General features: G+C 42.0%; 1 protein-coding gene across 2 annotated transcripts in view; it reads right to left on the bottom strand.

Annotated features, from left to right (window-relative positions):
* Positions 1 to 22,375, bottom strand: part of pcloa (piccolo presynaptic cytomatrix protein a) — a 58,818-nt gene that overhangs the window by 14,916 nt on the left and 21,527 nt on the right. The window contains exons 5-16 of one of the 2 annotated variants that reach the window (XR_006094060.1): positions 15,053 to 19,148; positions 13,176 to 14,716; positions 9,472 to 11,539; positions 7,579 to 7,626; positions 6,766 to 6,848; positions 6,418 to 6,493; positions 5,362 to 5,487; positions 2,131 to 2,239; positions 1,648 to 1,712; positions 1,025 to 1,206; positions 540 to 590; positions 63 to 251 (exon numbers count right to left, since the gene is read on the bottom strand). Coding sequence is in view for 1 of the 2 variants with exons in the window: in XM_042404015.1 (XP_042259949.1) it covers positions 121 to 251; positions 540 to 590; positions 1,025 to 1,206; positions 1,648 to 1,712; positions 2,131 to 2,239; positions 5,362 to 5,487; positions 6,418 to 6,493; positions 6,766 to 6,848; positions 7,579 to 7,626; positions 9,472 to 11,539; positions 13,176 to 14,716; positions 15,053 to 19,148 (8,576 nt within the window). In the remaining variant the exon portion in view is untranslated. The remainder of the gene's footprint in view (positions 1 to 62; positions 252 to 539; positions 591 to 1,024; positions 1,207 to 1,647; positions 1,713 to 2,130; positions 2,240 to 5,361; positions 5,488 to 6,417; positions 6,494 to 6,765; positions 6,849 to 7,578; positions 7,627 to 9,471; positions 11,540 to 13,175; positions 14,717 to 15,052; positions 19,149 to 22,375) is intronic. The other variant, XM_042404015.1, reaches the window with a different exon arrangement.

Here is a 22,375-nt window from a genome sequence, read left to right as displayed (position 1 = left end):
TATTAAATCAACAAAGCTGATGTTACATTTGACTAATTTTATATCATTTCTCCTACACTGACCTTTTTCCTGTCCTGAACTACTCGGGGTGTGCTTGCAGTTTCCACACCCTTGACTCACCCTCTCCCTGGTAGGAGATAGACTTTAACAAATGGGTCAGAGTAGCCATTGTTGTCCCGCGGGGCAAGGTTTCTGGCCTGCAGGACATGAACGATCAAGTTGCCCAGCTGCTTGTCGTAGTGGATTTGAAGCTGCAAAAAAAAAATGCACATTGAATAACAGTGGATTCATTTAATACAATACATTTGGGGAGAGTAATAATAAAAGAAAACTGATTGTTGTGTGAAAATTTACAGTTTTAGGAACATAAATTAGATGATTCACTTTGTATTTTCTTGCTTTTCATTTGATTTCATGTTTTCAAAATGCAAAAAGATACAGTAATACTAGTGATGACATTTTATACCCATGCAGCTAAAATAACCACATTTATACTAAAAGACTGCAGTTCATTGAGTTCACTCCTTCATTTAACAGACCTGTATCTCTCCAGAGACGGGGTGGGACAGGGTCTTCGTTCCCTCGGCAGTCTGTAAGAGATGAAAGCAACATGCTTAGTAACCGCTAGCAAAAATCTGTAGGCGGAGAATTTGTGTTCACTGGTGGGTGTTAATACTGTACACAACGTACTGTACTGTACTATACAATGCTGTTCTTTATGCAGCATTTAAGGCTAAACTTTAACTCTCAAAATTGATGCATCTTTATTGTCTTACTGGCATTGTCAAAAATGTTATGTTGATAGTAAAAGAAACGCTAACTGGTGTGTTTTGATAAACTTGGTATGCACTACCATAAATGAATATGATCCACAAAAAAAAATTCTGTTCAAGTTATGTAAATAGAGTGTGGTCTCCATTAGTCTTCTGGAGATATAGGAATAACCAGAGAGCACCTGTTCCTGTTCAGCAATCCATAATGGCATTAATAATCAGGGATTCACTGTAACTCGCTCTGTACTCGCCTTGCTGCTGTGGCGTTTCTTGCCAACGGACGGTGATCCAGGTTGACCGGGGCTGGAAGTCGCCGAGGTGGTGGCTGGCAGGGTGGAGGAAGAGGTGGAGGGAGCCTGCTGTTGTGACACCTTCTGCAGTTCAGCTGCCAGCTGCTTGGGGTCAACACCTGGAGACCTGGGAGGTCTGTCACCTAGAGGGGTCACACAAGAGCATTGTTAAGCAAAGGCACCCACACACGATTCATACAGGAAGAGAAACCATTAACAGCTTCACAGCTGCACACACTGACACATAAGAGCATTCCAGTGCAACGCTTCAAACCAACAACCTTCAGGTCACCAGTTTTCTTCTTTAACTTCTGGGCTACATTCCAGGCAACAGAAATCAGGAACAGAAAATTTCTAGTTGGATATTCAGTCTCTTTGGTGAGGTAGCTCTTTTGAGAATATGCTAATGTTCCAGAAATAATGCAGACACAGAGAAGACACAGGCCTTAAGTAATGGCTGAACAAGAGAAAAGATAGAACTGTAGATGAAGGCATTATGAAAATTGCAAGAGACAAAAGTTAATTGGAGAAATGCTAAAGAGGAGGGATGGTGGTAGAGAAGAAGAAGAAATACTGTCGCTCACCTTTGCTGTGCTCCTGGAAATCCAGGTGCTGGGAACCTTCAGACTCAGCCAGCATGTTAAGATCACTAAAAACAGGAAAAAAGAAAGAAGCAGCTACTAAAAAAATAGAAAAATATAGATGAAGATAGAATAGAACTGATTACTTACAGTATAAACCCAATCAGACCTTGGGTACATAAGTGTGGAACTGGAAAGCTAGCAATCATGACTTCATTTTGAGTGAAACGGGAAATCAGGTTCTATTTTTAAGGTGGGTGTTTCATAGAATTCAATGTATGATTTAGGGGAAAATTTAGCTATTGGAAGTCATGACAATTACTGAAAAAAAATGAGTGAAGGGTGACTGGTGGCACTATAGAGACAGAGAGGCAGGAGATATGAAAAGAGCAATGACTGGACTGAAAAATGAAGTGAGGTATGAGTAAGGAATATAAAAAAAGAATGTAGGAGAGAGAGATTGAAAGTGACAAAGGTTATACTCACAGTCTGACACACACTTCTGCCTCACTACACGAATGTCCGACAAGCCCTTGTACCTCCTCGTAGGTTTTCCCTGTCAGAAGAACACCGTTCCACTCCAAGACGTGCATTCCTATAAAAAAAACCACACAGATACACCCAGGAAAACAGTCAAAAATACAGTGGAGAATGTCTGTTGATCCATAAATTTAGTAGAAACATTTTTATGCCAAACCAAAACAAAATCAAAGCCTTGAAGTGCAAAGTTCTTTAAATGATTAAAAGGATCAATTCATTCTAAAAAAAATATTTCAAACCTGACCAGGTCAGGGTCTAAAATCCATACTTTGATTGAATTCACAGTGAGCAATCTTTGGAGAGAAAACAAGCTTTGATTCTTGTACTCAAACAAAATGTGCATCCGACTGCAAGCCAAAACTGAAGCGATAAATGCTGGTGAAAAGCCCAAACAGCAGCTGTGTGACAAAGCTGCACAAGGAGCACTCAGACACAAGAGGGGTAAAAATTAACTTGAAAATGGCCTCATGTTATTTCAGCTATAAAATTATAATTTGCAAGACAACATTTCAAACATGACACATTATGGCCGGGAAATAATAAAAAAATCCAATCGGCTTCTATTTCCTACAGCATGATAAATATCTCACAGAAGGAACTGACCATTTATTTATGTTCAATTCAGCAGTGAAAGCTCATAAGAATCCACACAGCACAGCAAACCCACTGCATCCTCCAAAGCAAACCCTGCACACTGGCAGGACTTACACAGCTTGAAACAGCTCATCAGGAGGGTCTTCTGTTTGCGGCGATACTCTCGAGCTGCATGTATGAGTGAAAGGGAAGCTACTGTAGTTTCACCCTGATATTATTCAGTAAATTGGTCACAGTGTATGGCTTGTGAAACTTGAGTTTCAGTGATCAGACAAACAAGCGTGCACTCGTATACGCACTCCATGTCTGTCCCTCTGTGACACTAAGCTTCTATGCCTGTTGAATCTGACAGCATTTCTCCGATTCACACCACGGAGAGTGAGACGCCGTGTTCCCACTGGCAGAACCAACGTACTTTGCAGCCATTCTGCTGAGTGTTGATGACAGGGTTATGGGTGTTATCATGGTTGAGTTGTCCTCACAGCTAACAACACCACAGATGCATTTTGACTCTTGAACAGAAGCAATCATCAACAACTTCAACCTATACCACAGACTTCTTTCTGAGCTTGGAATAATAGGGAGACTAGAACAGAAGGGCTGGAAAAAGATGGATGAACACAGTATGATGAGTATGATTAAGGTAATAAGGAGTAGAGGAGCTCAGCTGAAAGGGGAATTTACCTATTTTACACATCAAAAGCTTCTGGATATGTGAAAAAAAGCTGTATAAAGCCTTTTTTGGTTCCAGAGGGAGCTGTGTGAAATCTCATCATTGCCTCAAGTGATGACACTTGAGTCAGAGTCAGCTGGGGCTGGAGACTACAAGTTTGAAAACCAATGTTCTTTGAGAAATGTACATTGTGGTACAAAGTCAAGAGGTTGTGATATGTAGCCCCACAAGAAGCTCTGTAAACAAAACTGCATTCTTGCGCATGCACAGTGGCATCTGCCTTGCACAGAACTACTCTCCGGAGACTGAAAACATGATTGCTGTTATCTGTCTTGGGAGCTGTTACCATAATCTCTGTGGCGAAGAAACGTCTCACCCCAATGTAAAGTTGATGGGCCGAGTGAGAAAAAACACTATTGTTCAGATTCAGTGGGCCGCACAACTAGAAGCTGGAAACTTTTTTGGCTAATGCTCCAGGCAAGCAATTTTCATTCAAGTGAATAGGCACCATCTTTGAGTCCAGTATCTAGTTCCTATAATACATTCATGATGCTGACTTAGCTAAAAGCACTGCTATGCCTGCCTCACAGAGCTGCTAGCATGGCTGTATCGCTCTTATTTTTACATTTATATTCCCATGCTGTAAAAAGGCATTTTTCATTCATTATTTCATTATTTTGTCATCAAGTTACATTGGAGAACTCCCACTAAAACTCAAGAGCAGATCTTCAAGCCTCATTCTCCCACTGTTTTTCCCTACATTGGAATATTCCAAATTTGTATTCTGTAAGCAGTTTTCACTGTGACCCTTTTAGAATGTCCTGATAAAGAAATGGAGAGAGAAACACAGACAAGAAACAGCAAAAGGATTAAAAAAAGGAAACGGAGGGAGACACAAACAAGAACAGAAAGTGCGAAAAGAATAGCCCACGCTCAAACACACACACACACACACACACACACACACACACACACACACACACACACACACACACACACACACACACACACACACACACACATCCACACACATCCACAGAGCGCAGACAGATGGATTGCACACTATACAGGTCCAAACTGGGCTATATTTCTCTCTCCCTATCTCGCCATCCATAGATCAACAGTGTGGCAGCTTCAAAAAGGCCGAGGCCACAGCTTTACCAGTTTTCCGACACCCTCAATGTGGCTCAACACAGAGATTAAAGGGGACTATGAGTAGACAGATGGACTGGCAGGGTGAGAGGGTTAACTGTTCCCAGACTCCCCCATGTGGAATCAATAACACCTCATGAAATGGTGTTCCTGTTAATATACCACATAGCAGTTTATCCTGAGGTGGTGTCAGTGAGAGGTGTGTAAGGGTGAAATCACAGGTCATATACTGTATTTGTGGGTTACTGCACAATGGTTATGTGGTGCATGATGAACTAGCTAGCTGTAGCTTTTCGCATCTATATGAAACAGAAGTGATGTGACTGCCTGCATTTTGAAAGAATAATTGTTCAACCGGGAATCGTCAACATAATTGTCCTGAAGGTTTTTATGAATCCAATATTACTAAAACTCCTGCCTTTTAGACTCTCCACCTTTAAGCTTTCCCTTTTTGTTCTTATTTTTTTATGACTAAATGTGAGTTATGGCCCCGAGGTGATAAAAGTAAATGCAAATCAAGACCTATTTTTCACTGTTTCTCACACTCAAACTGCATGTTCAGTTCTGACAGTCTGTCAGCTGTGAGGGACCTTGGATCCTTGGATGTACTGCTGTACTGTACGTATGTCAATCACATGTCCAAGAAGATAAACATGAAATACTAACATATAAACTTGTTCTCTTCTTTATACTTACAATTAAAGTTGATTGCAACAATTTTTACATAAAGGGAAGTTTAAATTGGTAAAAGACCTTACCTTCAAGAATCTTTCCTGTTTGTTCTGCAGCTCCACCAGGTAGGACTTTGGCAACGTAGGCTCCTATGTCTCCATTACTGCCAGGGACCTCTTTCCCTCCAACCACACGGATACCCAGACCATTTCCTGATTAGAACCAACAACAAAGTCAGATGAATGGTCCTTTTTGATGGCAAATGGCATATAAATGAATGGCTCTGTCCCTAACATTGTCATTTTTCACCTACTTTGTGCCTGTCTCACCAAAACAGACAAAAAATAGATACCGTGGACACATATACAGACACTAATATAAATGCCAAGCAAAAAAATCACCACACATGTATCTATTATATTATGTCTCTCCACAGGTTCCACATAATAGGACTTCACCTACATAGCACCAAAACCTCCCTCCTTTTACAGTGCAAAACACTTAAATATGGTTATAGAAGCAAGAGCAAAATGACTGAGACAAAATGACTCAGTTCAACACCCAGCACTCATAAACAAAACGCTTCCTTTGTGGGCCGTTCGTTAATTGCGCAAGATAATCCTGAGTATGAGGGATACGCCATTTTGAGCATGGCAATGACTGATGAGCGTGGAGAGAAGCCAAATCAAAAGGGAAGCCAGGAAATGAAATGTCTGCCTGCTTTGAGCCTGGAGGAATGGTGTGATGGAACGTAATGGCAGGGGAAGTGACTTGTCAGTTTGTTGAGATTTGGCATGAATATCAAGTAAATAAAATGCATGAAGCGCACTAGTCATGCTCTGTAAACCTAATGAGACATTATGATCCAGATTAATGTGTACATTTTATGGTTTTTATGTTTTTTTTTATCATTTTTATTCTATCTTGTGATTAAATGAGAACAATGCTTATTCTGTACACAGTGCATATTTGATGCAGTCAGTAAGCAAGGGGGTCAATAAAATCTAATGTATGCATCACAGTCAATAACACATTAGCTTGTAATACAGCTCGCGCCTCTTTGCACACATTTCATTCCTATTATTAGCATGCTACTGTTGCTGATGTTATTGAATGAAATGTAGTAAATCATGGTACTTTACCTGAGACACTGCGGTCTTTGGGATCCCTCTGCAGTTTGACCCTGAGGTGAGGGAAGGGGTAGTACGGGCCTTTACCCTGTGGCCCATACACAATAGTGAGATGTTATGTATGTACACGGTAAATGGTAAACAGAATGAAAGAATGAATACTTTGCAACATGAACATTTGTGGCCCAAGTGCTTCTTGTTAACACCTCTTGTTAACATGTGAGCTTACCACATAGATTGACTGATATTCATATGTTTAAGTGTGGGTGCATGCATTTGTTTACTGCTTGTACTTGGTATACATGCGAGAACTCAAGTGTCTGCATGAACAATATGGGCGTGTGCTCTTTCCCACTTCACCTGTCTCTTTTCTTGTCCGTTCTCTGATCGTCCATCTCTGGGTTTATCAAACCAGTCTGTCTCTTCTCGTCTCAGGTGGTAGGCTTCAGGAATAAAAAGAAGCAGAACCAATCTGAGAACGTGGACTTTTTCATCCTACTACAGAGGATGGATTTCCTCAGCTCAATCAAAGGTGATTACATGCCATTAAGCAAAAGTATATTTGTGAAAAGGCCATATTAATTTGTGATTGGTATATCAAAATAAAAGGGCCAGAGAAAGTGTCAGTTTGTTATTTCAAGCTCCTGTTGAAGGTGAAAAGGATGCCAAGCAACACAACATTTTCACTGGTATTGCAAAATAAGAAGACAAATATAATGCGGTTTAATTGAGTGTGAATGAAAACAGTATTAGTACAGTATGTGTAGTAGTATCATCTAAACCTACAGTGTGATAATTTTTTATGAATGTAAATGTTGGGTATGTACATATTACTCATTATATATATATATATATATATATATATATATCTCTGGGTTATATATATATATCTCTGGGTTATATATATATATATATATATATATATATATATATATATATATAAATTATATAACTCCAATTTTAAATAAGGTGCAATTGCTTCCAAAACATGTATGTATGTCTTACCATATGACATTTTTGCAATGTCATATGGTATTTTGTCAATGGTATTTATATAAGTGTCTTAAACCTCCCCAACATTTAGTCATCATTTCATGAAGATGTGCATTTGACTTGTGGTGCAGGTTAATATGTTAGCTAATAAATAACTAGATAACTGAACTAATACTCTACCATTTGTTGCATCGTCTCTGTTCAAAGCCATCAGGGAATCACTTAGGGCTGGAATCAAGGCAAATTAGTTTACATTGCAAAATGCTGGGATCCATATGAATCTATTGACAAGTAGTTATGCTGTGTTCAAGACAACTCAGGGGACCAGGGATTCTTAAATGAAACCAAGAAGATCAACAATTACATCTTAATTAGAGTCTAAACTTAAGCACTGAAACTGGCCCTTTTTCCATCCTCTTACATGAGAAAACTGTCCTCAGCATGGAAAGTGAACAGCCCCATGCTGCTTTAACTAAGTACTTAATAAATGATTATAATTATTTATTGTGTATGGACAATAACATAAAGATACAATGGTTTTAGTCATGACTGGAATGATAGTAAATGTATTGTTTATATATTTAATTGATGGTTTTTGGCTTTTACCAAACAGAACATAACTGAGATTTACCAGAATTAATGTTCCTGCCAAAACAATCATTTCCATTCCTGTTGCAATAGGACACTGTTCAGACACATTTTACAAAAACTGGGTCTCTGGGCGATGACTACTCAGAATATGCTTTCAGCAATAGAAAGTGTAGAGAAAAATGGGGAGAGCTGCAGGAAATAATACCAGATTTTCAGTAGCATTCTTGCATTATTGATTTTTTTCTCATATGATTTTCATCTCTTTTATAATTTAAAAAATATAGAAAAATAATGGGCCACACTAATCAAGTATGCATTTTTTGATTACTGGGAGGCAGTAATATCATAAGGAGATACAGTATAGAAGGTAACAGGCTTCAATGTATTCCATGCAACATATCACTGATGTATAACAATACATACAAGCAAGTATTCACGACAAGACATGCAAGTTAAAGTTGTATATTTATTACACACATATTAGTGTTGCAACCAAATATCATGCATTTCAAACAAAAACACTCAAGAACCCTCTACTTATATCTGCAAACTGTAACTGTACAAACTGATGTACTATAAATGTAAACTATTTCTGTATTGTCACTATAATGTGGTAACATTTGATGGCCTACAATTTGATTATCATGAAACTACAAATATATTTTTCAACTTAAATATGATTATTAAATATACAAACAATGTCCACTATCCACATCACAGATCAACTGTTGTAGATTCCAAAACTATAATTCATGTACTACAGGCTATACACTGTCATTTTGAAGAATAATTGTAAAAGAACTGGCTCATCTGACAGAATTTTGTACCAATTATGTAAATTCTGCAAGAGGGGGAGGCACTTTTTCAGTGTATCATTGGTGAGAAAAGAACATTTTCTAAATCTGACCTGAGTTTTTAAGTGTTATTCCGCTATATTCCGCTTGTATGCTTAACAGGTAAGATTTGAAGGACTATGAAAGTATTCTGTAAGACTTAAAGTATAAATCCTCATTTCTGGAATGGAAGTGTTGTATAAATAAAATGCAGACTGCCATAAGTGAGCATTGCTATTTGAGAAGAAAAACCTCCTACACAATGTAGCTGTAAGTTATACCATATGGTGTCATGCAGTGAACTAATATGGGAAAATGTTACACAATATCTGAAATGCAAACAGAAACACGGTGCATGCATAAAGATACATTCAAGCACACCCTATATGACATGCATGCACACCAGATCTTGAAAGACTGAACAAATATACTGACACCAGAAAAGAAAAGATACATTCACCAAAGTTAAGGTTAAACATGAAAACATAGAAAATCACAACAGACACATGCAGATTTTCAATAAATACCCAACAGCTAAATATTATACACATTAGTACTAAATGCATGCAAGATAAACTATAACCAGACACTCTCAAGGATGAAACATTAAATAGGAAAAAAGTGACAATGTGACAAGTCTGTTTTTTACCTTCACTATCTGACATGGTGCCCTGAAGGTCATCCAGCAGCACATAACCCCTACCCCTGGTTGGCTCTTCCCTGATATGTTGCTGCTGCTGGGAATCCTGCAAGGATAAACAAGAACCAAACTGGTCCCTTGAATCAGCTGAGATGGGTGGCAGAGGTCCTGCTGATGCACGGGCCATGCCCATTGGCTGCCCAACAGGGCTCAATGGACTCTCTTCCTCCGAGTTCTGAGCTACTATGGGTATTCGGCCACGGCCACTTTGTACAATAGGAAGGCTGGTAGGTTTGGTGCGACCAGAGGGGGTTTGATAACTTGGTCCATCTCCAGATGCCTCACCATCCCCCTTGAGCCTCAGCGAAGAGCTAGAAGGGTCTCTCTTGATAGACAAGTCCAGGCCATAGCAAGATGTAGGCCTGGATGAGGGTCTTGAGCGACTACCACTAGGATAGGCAGAGTCCAAGCCCAAGCTCTGACCCAAGTTTAGTGAACCAGCCAAGTTGGCACCCAAGGTGGACCCTAGGTATTTTTGCTGCTCTGCAATATTCTTTCGAAGGCCAAAGGTAATCTCATCCTGCATGAGTCGGCTGGATCTTGGGGATCCACTGGTAGACCCAAGATAACTGGTATAGTCTGTCTCCAAAGCCCTGCTGTCTGTAATAGAGGAATACTTGGAGGAGATTTTAGGATCTAATAGCGGAGTCTTGTGTTTTTGGTACAACATGGATGCTGGGAGCTGTTTAGCTGCCTGCTTCTCTAGAGTAAGTCGACTGATGCTGTACTTTTCTGACTTTGGATACTGTCTTTGGGAGTAACTAGAGATGCCAGAGCTTGGGGTATAGTAGTGCTGGGAGAGACCTGTCAATTGTTCTAAGTTTTCTGTCCCACCCGTACTTCTCCTAAACTCTTGCTTGAGTTGCTGCTTCAGGAGTTTCAGTTCATAGGGTTCCTCCATTGTATCCTCTTCATCAGGGGTCTTTCCAAAAGTATGGAGTCTGGAGGTAGATCCAAGATAGTCAGTAGACCCCAGATCTGCAGCACTCCTACGTAGCAGCTTCTCTGCCTTGGCCAGTTCCCTCTCAGCCAGACTATAAGATGAAGACAGACCTGTAGAGCTCTTCGCCAATTCCGCAGCATCTTCCAGCAGCAAGTAACTCCGAGGTGTATGGTGATCAACATCTGTGTAATAGGAATCAGACACAGCTGACATGGGACTACTTGCTATACTTCCCACCTCCAAAGCTCTGAGATCAAGGTGGTTGCCGTATTTGTCATATTTGACTCCTAGATAAGCTGACGATGTGGGATCAGGCTGGCGGCTAATGACATCATATTTAGTTGCATCCAGCTCTGAAAGGAGGGCTGCTTGTCTGGCAGCTTTCTGCTGCAACAGGAGCATCTGGTGGTAATTCTGCTGTTGGGAGCTAGTGAGCGAGGGGACAGAGGAGTAGATAGAATGAGACTGGTAGGACTGGGGAGTCTGGTAGAGAGACTGGTATTGGCTTTGAGGGTATTGGTACTGGGAGTATTTTCCGTACTCATGCTTGGTTTGAGGTGGGACAAAGTCATCCAATTCAGACTGAGGAGCTGTCCTGGGACGTTCAAGACCATGATCTTCAATCTCCTCATCTTCACCACCTCCACGTCCACCTCTAGTCTCTCTGATATTACTGACCTCACTGTCTGACATGTAGTCTCTGTCCTCGGCAACGCTCTGTAAGTAGGCCCTCTCTCTCTTCTCTCTCTCCTTCAGTAGGGCATCTTTTCTACGATTAATGCCCATCTCTAGGTATCTAAGCTTGGCGTCGATCTCTTTCTCCTCCTCATCAAGCTCTGCCTGTCTTTTGCGGAGCTTGGAGGACTCACGTTCCACCAGGTCCAACTCACGATCAATGTCTTGTAGGATCTTAGCACGTGCCATGTTTGAATTGCGGCACATTCTACGGCGGGCAGAACTGGTGCTGTATGCTGTCTGGCCACTGGTTGTTGACTCATCCTCTGAGGGTGGATTGGGGAGAGTCCTCTTCACCTTCTTTTGAGTGCCTGTTGGTGTGCCACCAGAGCTCTTCCCCTGTAGGAAAAATAAATAAAAACGTGTTAAGACTGTAGAAATTCAAATGGTCTTCTTAATCCTCAAAATAACTGAGTGGGCTGGTCATGTAGTCCTCAGAATTTGAAAAAAACTTCTTCTGGACACTATTACTCAGATAAAACTTAACTTGAGATAATTGCTAATTGCATGATTTCAATTATGTTATCAAATTAAAATCATTACTATAGATTAGGACATGCCCATGGTGTATATGAGTGCATGAAGGATTATTGGAAAACACAGTTTATTGATCATTTGTGTGTCCCAGTAAAGTATATGCATTCCTGTCCATAAATGTTACCCACCACTCACTAAATTGTACACTCTTAAGTGTAGTCTCAAAAGAGGTAATTTATTCACATTAAGCCTCTATGGATATCTGACAGCTCAATATTTTCCTGCAAGCTCAGCTTATTTCCCAGCCTTTTATGTATGTATGAGATTCTCAACAGTGAATTGCCCAAGCAGAAATCTGACTTCTATACCGCATGAAGGCCAGGAGCAACATAGGATGCCTATGTGGGTATGCATAACCTATTCAGTTGATTCTTTCATTTCCTTGTATGCCTTACTTCATGTCTACACAGAAATTAAAATAGAGCTTTGCACATTACTTCAAATGTTGTTCATAACACATAATATGATTGAATTCTTAAAGTGAAAAACTGTAGAATTTAAACCTTTATTTAAAGTCTGTATTAGTATTTATAACTTTGCAAATGTCTCTATACTCAGAATAAAAGGTTTGGTACATCCCTTAGTCAGAGGCTAGTTACACAAATGTGTATTGTATTGTATAACATAGTTCAGTGAATAGGTACATCTGCTATCTTAAGCATTATATTGATTTAACTGTAACTACATTTTCTATTGTATTTAGCTCAGTCAAACATTATATGACTACACAAATTAATTACTGCCTTGAATCTTCATTCTATTGTATCGTTCCTTAGTTAAATTCATCCTCTGCATTTGAGCCATCCAAACTGTTTAGGAGCAGCAAGAAGCTATAGTTCAGCACTGTGGGTGAATCTCCACTCTTAAGGGCAACTCTGTTGTGATGAATAAGGCTGCAGTATTTCTAATACCTAACATGCAAGTCATATTGTGTGCACGCTTCCTCATGCAAACACGAAGAGAACATGCAAACCCTTGCTGTGGGGCAGCAGTGCTAACCACTGAGCCATCATGCCACTTGTGCTACATGAATATGACATGACAAATGATGGTTTTGTTGGTGCTACAAGACGCTTGACTCACAGTATGGTTTGTTATGGTTCATTTACATTCTGTGGCCATAAGTAGATCACATTCATTTAAACGGCAAGCTAACTATAAATAGTGTAAAACCTTATGCCATAATAATCAAAGGCTGAGAGAAAAAGAAAAACTGCAATCATAGAAGCTGTTAGTATTTTATCAAAAGATGAACTCAAGCTGGAAATACCTCCCCTGAAAGATTTAAATTTCTTCTGCACATTATTAACCAAAAGAACAGTTTGCACCAATAACATCTTCATATTCTTAAGGTAAGAACAAACCAACTTTTGTGTTTTTGTTAGTCAGTGCCTATGTTCTTTCTTATATATTTTAATAAAAGTGATATAGCACTCACAGTGTAGCTATCACCATGCTGGGTGCCAGATGTTGCCCTTTCTTCTCCTGTTGGACTCATGGGCTTAGGGTCAGACATGGATCTCTGCATGGCTTTTGGTCCCCTGGGACTTGCTGGAGAGGCTTTTGATGAATCCGCACTTCCTTTTAGCTTTTGTGGGCTTGTATCACCCAGTGATTTCTCATAGGATACAAACTCAAGGGATTTGCTAGGGGATATACAGGGCGATATGGGGGAATAGAGCACTTTGGGAGATTTAGGAGGGGCTTGAAGCGTAGAGGACTCGGCTTTGAGGTTAGGAGACTGGCCTATTTCTAAGGGGGTTGGTCGTTTCTTTGGTGAGGTCCTTTCAGAGTCAGACAGCTCCATTCTAGTGTCCATTCTAATGTTCCCCTCTGTATCGGTTTGTATAGAAATCTCAGTGTGGGCTTGAAGAGACATCTCTGACTGTCCTCCCCTGTCTCCCCTGGCAGTGCGTGGCCGGGTTTGTCTGCTTCTAGTTTGAGCCTCCCATTCCTCTTGATCCTCATCATCAGTCTGAACACAACTGTCAACACTCTTTTTAGCACTTCTCTTTTTTCTCCCTGCTGTGTAAGCTTTGCTGACTGTCTCATCCTCTTCATCTGTCTGGCACCCACTATCCGTGATCTTTCTGGACAGGACTGTGCCATCAGGTCCTAGAACAATTGCCTCCTGCAAGCCATGCCCTGGCATGTCCCCGCCTGGGTACATCTGACGAAGCTTTTGCTCTTCCAGTTGCATGCGGAGTTGCTCTTGGAGTCTCTGAATCTGCTCAAGCTGCTGCTGTTGCTGAGCATAGGTTTCTTTCTGCATCATAAGGTGAGCCTGTCTTTCCTCTTCTTGTTGGGTCAGGATATGCTGCTTCATGGCTTGCAGCTCCTCCAGTTCCTTCTGTACCAGAAGCTGTTCTTGCTCACGGAACCGCTGAATCTCATGGCGCTCCCACTCCAATTCCTCAGCAAGGCGCTGTTGCTTGAGTTTTTCCATCTCCAGCCTTTCACGCTCTGCCTGATATTGGCCATCCCCAGGAACCATGGGTGATGAAAGAGCCTCCAGTGAAGCAGCTATGGCCTCCAGGGATGCATCAGTGTAGGTGTCAAGCGATAAAGAGGTTGTTGCTGTGGTGACAGCATCAGCAGAAGTAACCCCTCTTGATATCTCCAGATTGAGTGGGGCATCTCCTTGTTCTTCTGCTGAAGTAATGGAGATGGTGGACAGGAAACTATGGGACCGTGTCAGTGGCAAGTTCTGGAGGTTGGACAGTGAGGGCATGGTGTCGCTGGTATGCATACCTGATAGGGTGTTGTATGTTGTACTAAAGATGGACCCAGGCTGGGTGGTAATGGCATACGTAGATGGAATTGGTGCTGCAACAGAGGAATAGACCACCCCATTTGATGACCTCAAGACACTGCTTGTACCAAAGAGTGTACCAACAGCACTTGTGACTCTGGCTTGGGAATAGGGTGGAATTGTCATTCCTGCGTATGTCCCTTTCTTGGAGTAGTCAACTGCTTCACCTGTCAAAAGTCAAAAACATCAGTTGAGTCCATATAATGCAGACTAATTCAATGTTGAAGCAAGTCATGCCTTATCCAATCATGGAAAAAGGTGGAAAAGGGATAAAAAAAAAAAACCCTCCAATGTCCACAAGCATAAACAAAATGTACAGTAACAGCATGCAGGCACATGCAAAAATCTCACGATGAAAGAACAAAAAACAAAGAAAAATGAATTGTCCATGCAAAACAAAACAAAAAGTAAAAACAAACCAAAAATGCCATGTTAGCCATGAATGAGTGGAGGCAGTTCAAAATGACATTTAAGTGACAGGTCTGCAATATCACTGCACTGACCTGCATCAGAAATCTTTGCTGAGGTAAGATCTACCGCACCTTCTGTGGTGCCACTGAAGTTATAGCTGTTCTTACTCTTGTAAAAGAACAGGCCAGCTTCTGCTAGATTAGTGTCAGACATTGACGGTTTAATTCCACCAAACCCTCTCATGCCATAAGGTAAACGATCATACTGGTAATGGTCATCACGATATCCAAAACGATCTTCAGGCAGGGGTGTGGTGGGTTGCTGAGTAGTGCAGCTTCCTGCAAATGGGAGCTTGTACACAACATCACAGCATACAGCTCTTTTTCCTGCAGTCAGATCAACTGGTTTGCCATCATCATCTGTTATTACAGCTGTGACCACTTCCGTAGAAGCAGTATCCACTGATACCACTGTATTGAATGGTTTTGTTGTGCTAAGATCAACAGCTCCTGCCACTGAGGTTGTTCCTGTAGTTAAGCCATTGGCGACGCAACCTGCAACAGAAGTGGGGGCAATAGTGACAGGGGTGGACTGGAAAATTCCACCACCTGCGCTTGATCCAACTGAGAGGTTAATAGGGATCTCTGTACCAGTATGAGTTGAGGGCTGAGAATCAATTGGCCGATATATTATTTGAGAAACAGGCTCAAATACTTTGTTTTTCGTTAGCTGAAGGGGCACTGAAGATGCTTGGTAGCTGTCTACATTGTCAGATCGCTGGATTGTGGCAGCACAGGTCACGATGGTGATACTGTCAGTCACTATAGAGACAGTGGATGATTCAGCACTGAGGTTGACCACAGGTGACTGCACTGCACTGTTCTGACGATTGACATCAGTTGTAAAGGACTGACGTCTTGAGTCTGGACCACCTGACAGGTCCACACCATTCATGCCTGATTCTGGGTCCACCTTCATAGTCCTAAGATCTACCACCTCACAAGGTTTGACTCCATTCTGTGCTGGCAGTTGGGGTTTAGTTTTCTCCAACGAGATTGGGACACCATTTGCCCTTGGAGCTGGCACTGGTGGTGGTGTCCTCTCATGAACAACAGAGACAGTGGTTCTTTGGACTTCTGTGGTGACCACTTGAGAGATGAGGTTAGGCATAACCACTGATGGCTGTGCTGAGGCAGATATAGCCTCAATTATGTGACAAGAACTAGATACATGTTTTTCTGGGCCACAAATTTCTTGACTTTCAATGGATTCTGTCACTCGTGTATATGCCAGAGGCACCCTGGTTGTTTGAGGAGGAGTTGGTTGCGGATGCTGCTGTGGATATGACTGAGGTTGAGGCTGTGGTTGGTGATGACTTTGGGGCTGAGCTTGGCGTGAGGGAGATGCTGGGCCAGGGCTAGAAGGAGCTTGAGTTGAGACACTGTCTACTGGAGAGCTGGGCTGAGATGGCAGTGTGATGACCACATATGTGTCACGAAGATTGCTGGCATATCTTGGAGAAGAAGGAGACTTTGGTGAGGGTTGAAATTGCTTGCTCTCAGAAGAGGGGCTCAGATTCAGGGCTATGTCAACAGGACCAGTAGGAAGTACAGTGGGTCTTGGTGGATGTGGGGCATGGGCAGGTGAAGAAGGCTGGGAGCCAGGCTTTGGTGCAATTGGTGGTTTGACACCATGTCCTGGTCTGTGGCTATCCCCAATCCCAGCAGGAATGGATGGCTTTGGGGGAACAGGAGGGGGAACATGAGGTTTGTATGTTGGTGTAACTGCTTGTCTTGTAGGCGATCCTTGGGATGTACTCATGGCCACTGTCTCTGGCCTGATTGGAGTTGCTGAAGCCTGAGATGGAAGTGGAACTGGAGCCTTCCTGGGAAAAACAGTAGGTTTTGGTGGGGTGGGAGGAGGCAGTGGTGGTGCAACAGGTACTTCTGCTGTTTCCTGAGAATTAGCCATACGCAGGACGCTTGGCTTCGGGGGCACAGGTGGGGCAGTTGACACGACGCTGGGTATGCTGGGTGTGTACTGGGGGACTGTGGGCAAGGGTGACACACTGGCAATCACAGGGGCTGATGTTCTTGGTAATGCGCTTGATAAGTCAACAACATCAGCCTCGGATGCTGCAATGGAGGTGTGAGGTTGCTGATCTGATGTGGATGATGGAGGAGGCTCGGAAAACGCTGTCACAGGCTTGGTTTCCATATTTGATGTTGTGTCTGATACTGCAGTTATCTCCTCTTCCTTTTTAATTAGACTCTCATCATCAGAGGACAACTCTCCTGAAGAGCACTGCGTCACCCTTAAGTCTGGAATGGGGTGGAGCGCCTTTCTAGATGCAGTGGCCTCTACCTCTGGCTCCTGCTGAGTAGGACTTGTTCCAGGAGTCAACACTCTTTTCATTAGTTCTTCATAGGCAGTTTCCGCATCCAACAATGGCTTCCCATCTTTGCCTAATGTTACTGTACTACTTTTGGGGAAGGTATTCTCAGCAGGTTGCAACACAATTTCTGGGTTAGTGCTTTCTTTCTTTGGCTGCATATTTTGATATTCTTGCTCCAGCTGCATGAATTCTTTCCTCTTCTTTATCATGTCTTCATACACTTCATCTGGTGATCTCAGGATTTTGGGCTGAACAGGAACAACAATCTTCTCTGGCTCCCCTAAATCAGTTGTTGAATTGTCAATAAGAGATGCATAGGCATAATCTTCAATGAGCATGCCTCCATAAAGGGACTCTTTTCCCGGTTGAATCTCACCTTTGTCAGCTGTTGGAGACTTAGCCCTCAGCATTATTTCCTCATAAGCCTCATCAGCAGATTTGAGAGCTTTTTTCTGTTTATCAGTATTTTGATCATCTGTTGGGGAGTGAAGAGATACTGATATAGGCAGCTGATACGTTTTCTGGACTTCTGCAATCTTTGCAGCATGGATTTCAAACCCTTCAGGATCTGATTCAATACTGGGGGAGAAATCAGAGCAGGATGATCGTCTGATCTCCTCCATTTCAGCTTCTTGCCTCAGTTCTTCAGTTGGTGAGGCATCTTCAATGGGCGATAGGTTGCTTGGCGGCGTCTTTGGACGTTCTCGCCTCCTCTGGGCTCGAATCTCTTCTTTGTCTTTCTTTGATTTTTTCCCTGAGCCCTTCTGTTTTTCTTGCTCCCTGAGCAGTTCCTCTTCTTCCCGTAACTCTTCTTCCTCAGACGAGTCTTCAATAGTTGGCAGCATTTGGCCAGGTTGTCTGTGTTTGGCTTTCCTGTGTTGTTTACCTTCACCAGAGCGAATGTGGCTGGGACTACTACTGTCACTGTCTTCATCCAGTGAGGAGAGGGATGTTGGGGATGTCCCAGGAGTAAAGCTGGATGCATGTAGACTGGATGACCCCTCACCTCTAGACCGATCATCTGGCGAGTCTGTTAGGCTTTCCATCTCAGGCTCTCCATCATCATTAGGTACATGCATAGGGCTGCTGGTTGCATTCAGCTCCATAGTTTGGAATTTACGAACCCCAGTACCACTCTGACGTTCTTCCTCTTTTGGTTCTGGTCCCCCCTCTTTGTCTATTTCAGATTTATCCCACAAGCTCTGGAGGTGCTTATCATCCTCATCATCTGGACTTATAGTGCTTTTCTTGGTAAGTCGTCTGGCTTTTCCTGATGTGGTCCTCTCTACAGCCTCTGTTTTCTTCTGTTCCATTTTTTTCTTCTCATCCTCTCTGATCTTTCGCCGGATTAGGTTTTCTTCATCAGATGGAGAAGCATCCTCATTCTCACTCATTTCCATTATCTGTTTCCGAATAAATTCCTCATCATCCCCTGACATAGGGCTTTCTTTTCCAAAGCTTTCACTGCTATCATCCAGTGAATCTGCCCTTATATCCATGGGCACAAGCAGCTTTTTCTTTGTGGTACCTTTGGCATTCTTCTCACAAAGTTCTCTGTCATCTTCTGAGCTAGGTGAGTCAGGTGAGAGAGGAAGCACCTCTAATTTACGTCTGGTCTTTAATGTATCTGTTAGTTTCTCCTCATCATCCTTTGGTTGTGTGCTTGGCTGGGCCTCAAGAATGGGAAGGACTGTGCTTTCCAGCTTTGCCAGGTCTGAGGGGCTGGTGGGACTGCTCTCCTTGACGGCCATTTCTTTCTCTCCAGGCTCTTTCAGAGTCTCAAACTTTTTGACCTGTTGGGTGAAAATAAGACATAATTTAGTAATTTTTCTTCAGATAATACAATACATCAAAGGAAATATTTAAACTGGATTGTTAATATTCACAATGTCTGTGCGTATACATTCTTAAGGAGTAACAAATAGTAATGAAAATAAGCTTTTCGGATTATCACTAATTACAACAGTATAGGGCTCTGTAAATGATGTCACATCAAAAACTGGTAGTTTTAGTTTCATCTTTTCAATTTCTGTGGTGAGGGTATCATTTTGTTTGTAGTACTGAGCTTTTAGAGCAGCATGGAAAATGGAAATTTTAGGCATTTTTCAAATTCTTTTTAGATAATCACTGAAATTGACGGAGTGTACATAATTACAATTTAAATTATGCATAAGCAACTACACAAGTTCCAGTCTTCAAGAATGTGATACAGTCTGTAATCAAAACATTTCATACTGCACAGTGTTATATTAATTTTCAATAAGGAACAATACCTAGTTCAGCAATTTCCCATATAACTGACCTTCACATATACCTTATTTGTTAAATATATCAGAAACTAAGCAAATGATGTACAAAGACATTCATGTAATCTACCACTACTTGTGCTACATACTACGGTCACCTCAGTGATTGCATCTTCATCACTGGGCTTTCCCACAGGCTGAGCTTTAGCCTCCTTTTTCTCCTCCATGTTAGCATTATCCTCTGGGCCTTTGTCCTGCTTACTAACTACAGAGACTGGGATTTCAGGTTCTGCTACAGGGACTGAAGCTACTGATACAGATACATCTCCATTTTCAAAAGCTGTCTCTGATATTTCATCCTTCTTTGATATTGTGTTCTCTCCTGCATCAAACTCTGGAGTGCCATCTTTGTCAAAGACTGTGCTTTCCTTGGATACCAAAATAGATTCCTGGATGTTGCCAGTAACAGGTTGAGAGTCAACCTCCTCTTTGTCAAGTTTTACTTCCTTCTCACTGACTGACACTTTTCCCTCAGTGAATTTCTCGAGCTGTTTCTCATCACTGCCTGTTAGCGCTGACGTCTCTTTTTTTACTTCATGTTGATTTTCACTAGTGCTGTTTAATTTTTGTGAATCGGCCTCTGCCTTGTCTTGGCTGAGTTTCTCCTCAAAGGTTTTATCTCCGACTTGTGTTTCACTAATGACAGCTGAGGATGACACCATCTCTACACTTTGCTTTGGCTCTGTGGTATTGACCTTTTCTTGCTCTTTAAAATCAGGTGATGGGGGAACAGATGTAACCATTGCGTTCTCAGATTTGTCTTCTTCTTTTAACAATGTATCTACAGGTGTCTGATTTTCCTCTTTCTGTGCTTCACTCTCTGCTTTGACTACAGATTTTTCTTTCTCCTCTGATTTCTCTGGCAATGAGGCTGTCTCAACAAGGCTTTCCCCAGCAGGTGATGGTTCAGACTTTGTTTCTGGTTCGACCTCTTTATGTATCTGTATCTCTTCTTTCAGGATTTCTTCAGCAACAATCGGAATTGTCTCTCCTGCTCTTTCTGCTTCTTTTTTCTCTTCACAACACACATTCTCTGTTTCAGTAGATGAGGGTTCTGCTTCATTAACCTTCTCTTGAAGTGGTGTCTGGTCATTTGCCTTCTCAAGTGTTTTCTGTTCATTTGCCTCTTCTTCAAAAGCTTTCCTCTCATCAGCTTTTACCTCAATAGCACTCTCTGTAGCTGCATTTCTCTGAGCTCCCTCCTCTTCTAAGGCTTTGCCATCATTTGATTTTCCCTCAACTGTTGTCTTCTCAATATCCCTCTTCCCAATAGTTTCCTTGTCAACAGCTTTTTCCTCAACAATTCTCTCCTTGGCATTGTCCTTTGCTGTTTTAATCTCCACTGACTTTTCCTCAACAGCTTTCTCAGATATTTCCTGCTCAGCAGTTTCCTGTTCAATGTTAACATTCTCAACAGCATTATCATTTTCTTTCTCCAAAGCTTTGGTTTCTCCTTCAACTGGAGCAACGGGAAGTGACTTATTTGCTGGATCAAGTGGAGTAGGCTCCTTCTCTTTTTCTATGGGTTTGTTTTCTACTTCATTAGCCTGACATTTCTCCCCTGAAGCTGAGGCAGGCTGTTTGTTGTCTGAAATTACTGAAGGAATTTCAGATTCTACACACTTTGCTGGCTCGGGTTTTAATTCTTCCAGGGGCTTGTCAGGTTTATGGACCTCAACTTTGTCAACAGAGGCTACAAGATCTAAATTTTCTACAACCTCAACTGGAGGATGAGATGCATTTTCTGTGAATGCTGGCTTCTCTACTACTGGTTCTGGTTCTGCCTTTATTTCTGTAGTACTTTCATTCTTGATTTCAGGTACTACAATTTCTGCCTCAGGTTTTGGGGGGATGACTGTATGGTCCACATTACCAGCTGTATCCACTGTACCTGATAGAGCCTGACCTATAACAGTGGCTTGAGTTTCATCTAATTGAGGCTGACCATGTTCTACCTCTATTACTTTCTCCTCTACATTTGTAGCTCCACTCCTACTCTCCTCTACATTTGTAGCTGTAGAATCTGGCTTTGGATCAGGCTGAACAGGAATTTCCTGTGCGACTTCTTCAGGGATCGAGGCAGATTTTTGCTCAATGGAATCAGTTGTCACTTCCGGAGGCTTCTCTGGAGTGGGCTCCACTTTCTCATTATCTATCAGGGGAGCTGCAGCCTCATCCTGAGTAATATTGGGATTTAGCTCTGTTTCTACCTCAGCAGAGACTGTTGTCTTGTCTATATCTGCATTAGTCAATAGATTTTGCGTCTCACTTTTCACAGAGGGAGAATGGTCCTCTGTTGCTTTTTTGGGGCTATTCTGCTGTTCCTCAATTGCTGGGATTTCACTGACAGTTGCACCCTGTGCTTGCTGCTCAGCATTAGATGACTCTATCTCAGGGTGAGTATGGTCCTCTGCCACTTTCTCACAGCTACTCTGTTGTTGCTCAGTAGCTGGGATTTCACTGACAGTTGCACTCTGTGCTTGCTGCTCAGAGTTAGATGGGTCTGTCTGGGGGTGAGTATGGTCCTCTGCTGCTTTCTCAGAGCTTCTCTGTTGTTGTTCAACTGCTGGGATTTCACTGACAGTTGCACTCTGAGTTTGTTGCTCAGCATTAGATGGTGGTGTTTTAGGAGGAGGATGGTCCTCTGCTATTTTCTCAGAGCCATTCTGCTCGTGTTTAACTTCTGGGATTGCAGGGATACTCTCAGCTGTACT

Source organism: Thunnus maccoyii, chromosome 23 (genome assembly GCF_910596095.1).
Source record: "Thunnus maccoyii chromosome 23, fThuMac1.1, whole genome shotgun sequence".
In the NCBI taxonomy this organism is placed as follows: domain Eukaryota; kingdom Metazoa; phylum Chordata; class Actinopteri; order Scombriformes; family Scombridae; genus Thunnus; species Thunnus maccoyii.
Note: the sequence above shows the minus strand (reverse complement) of the source record. Positions and strands in the feature narration are given on the sequence as shown.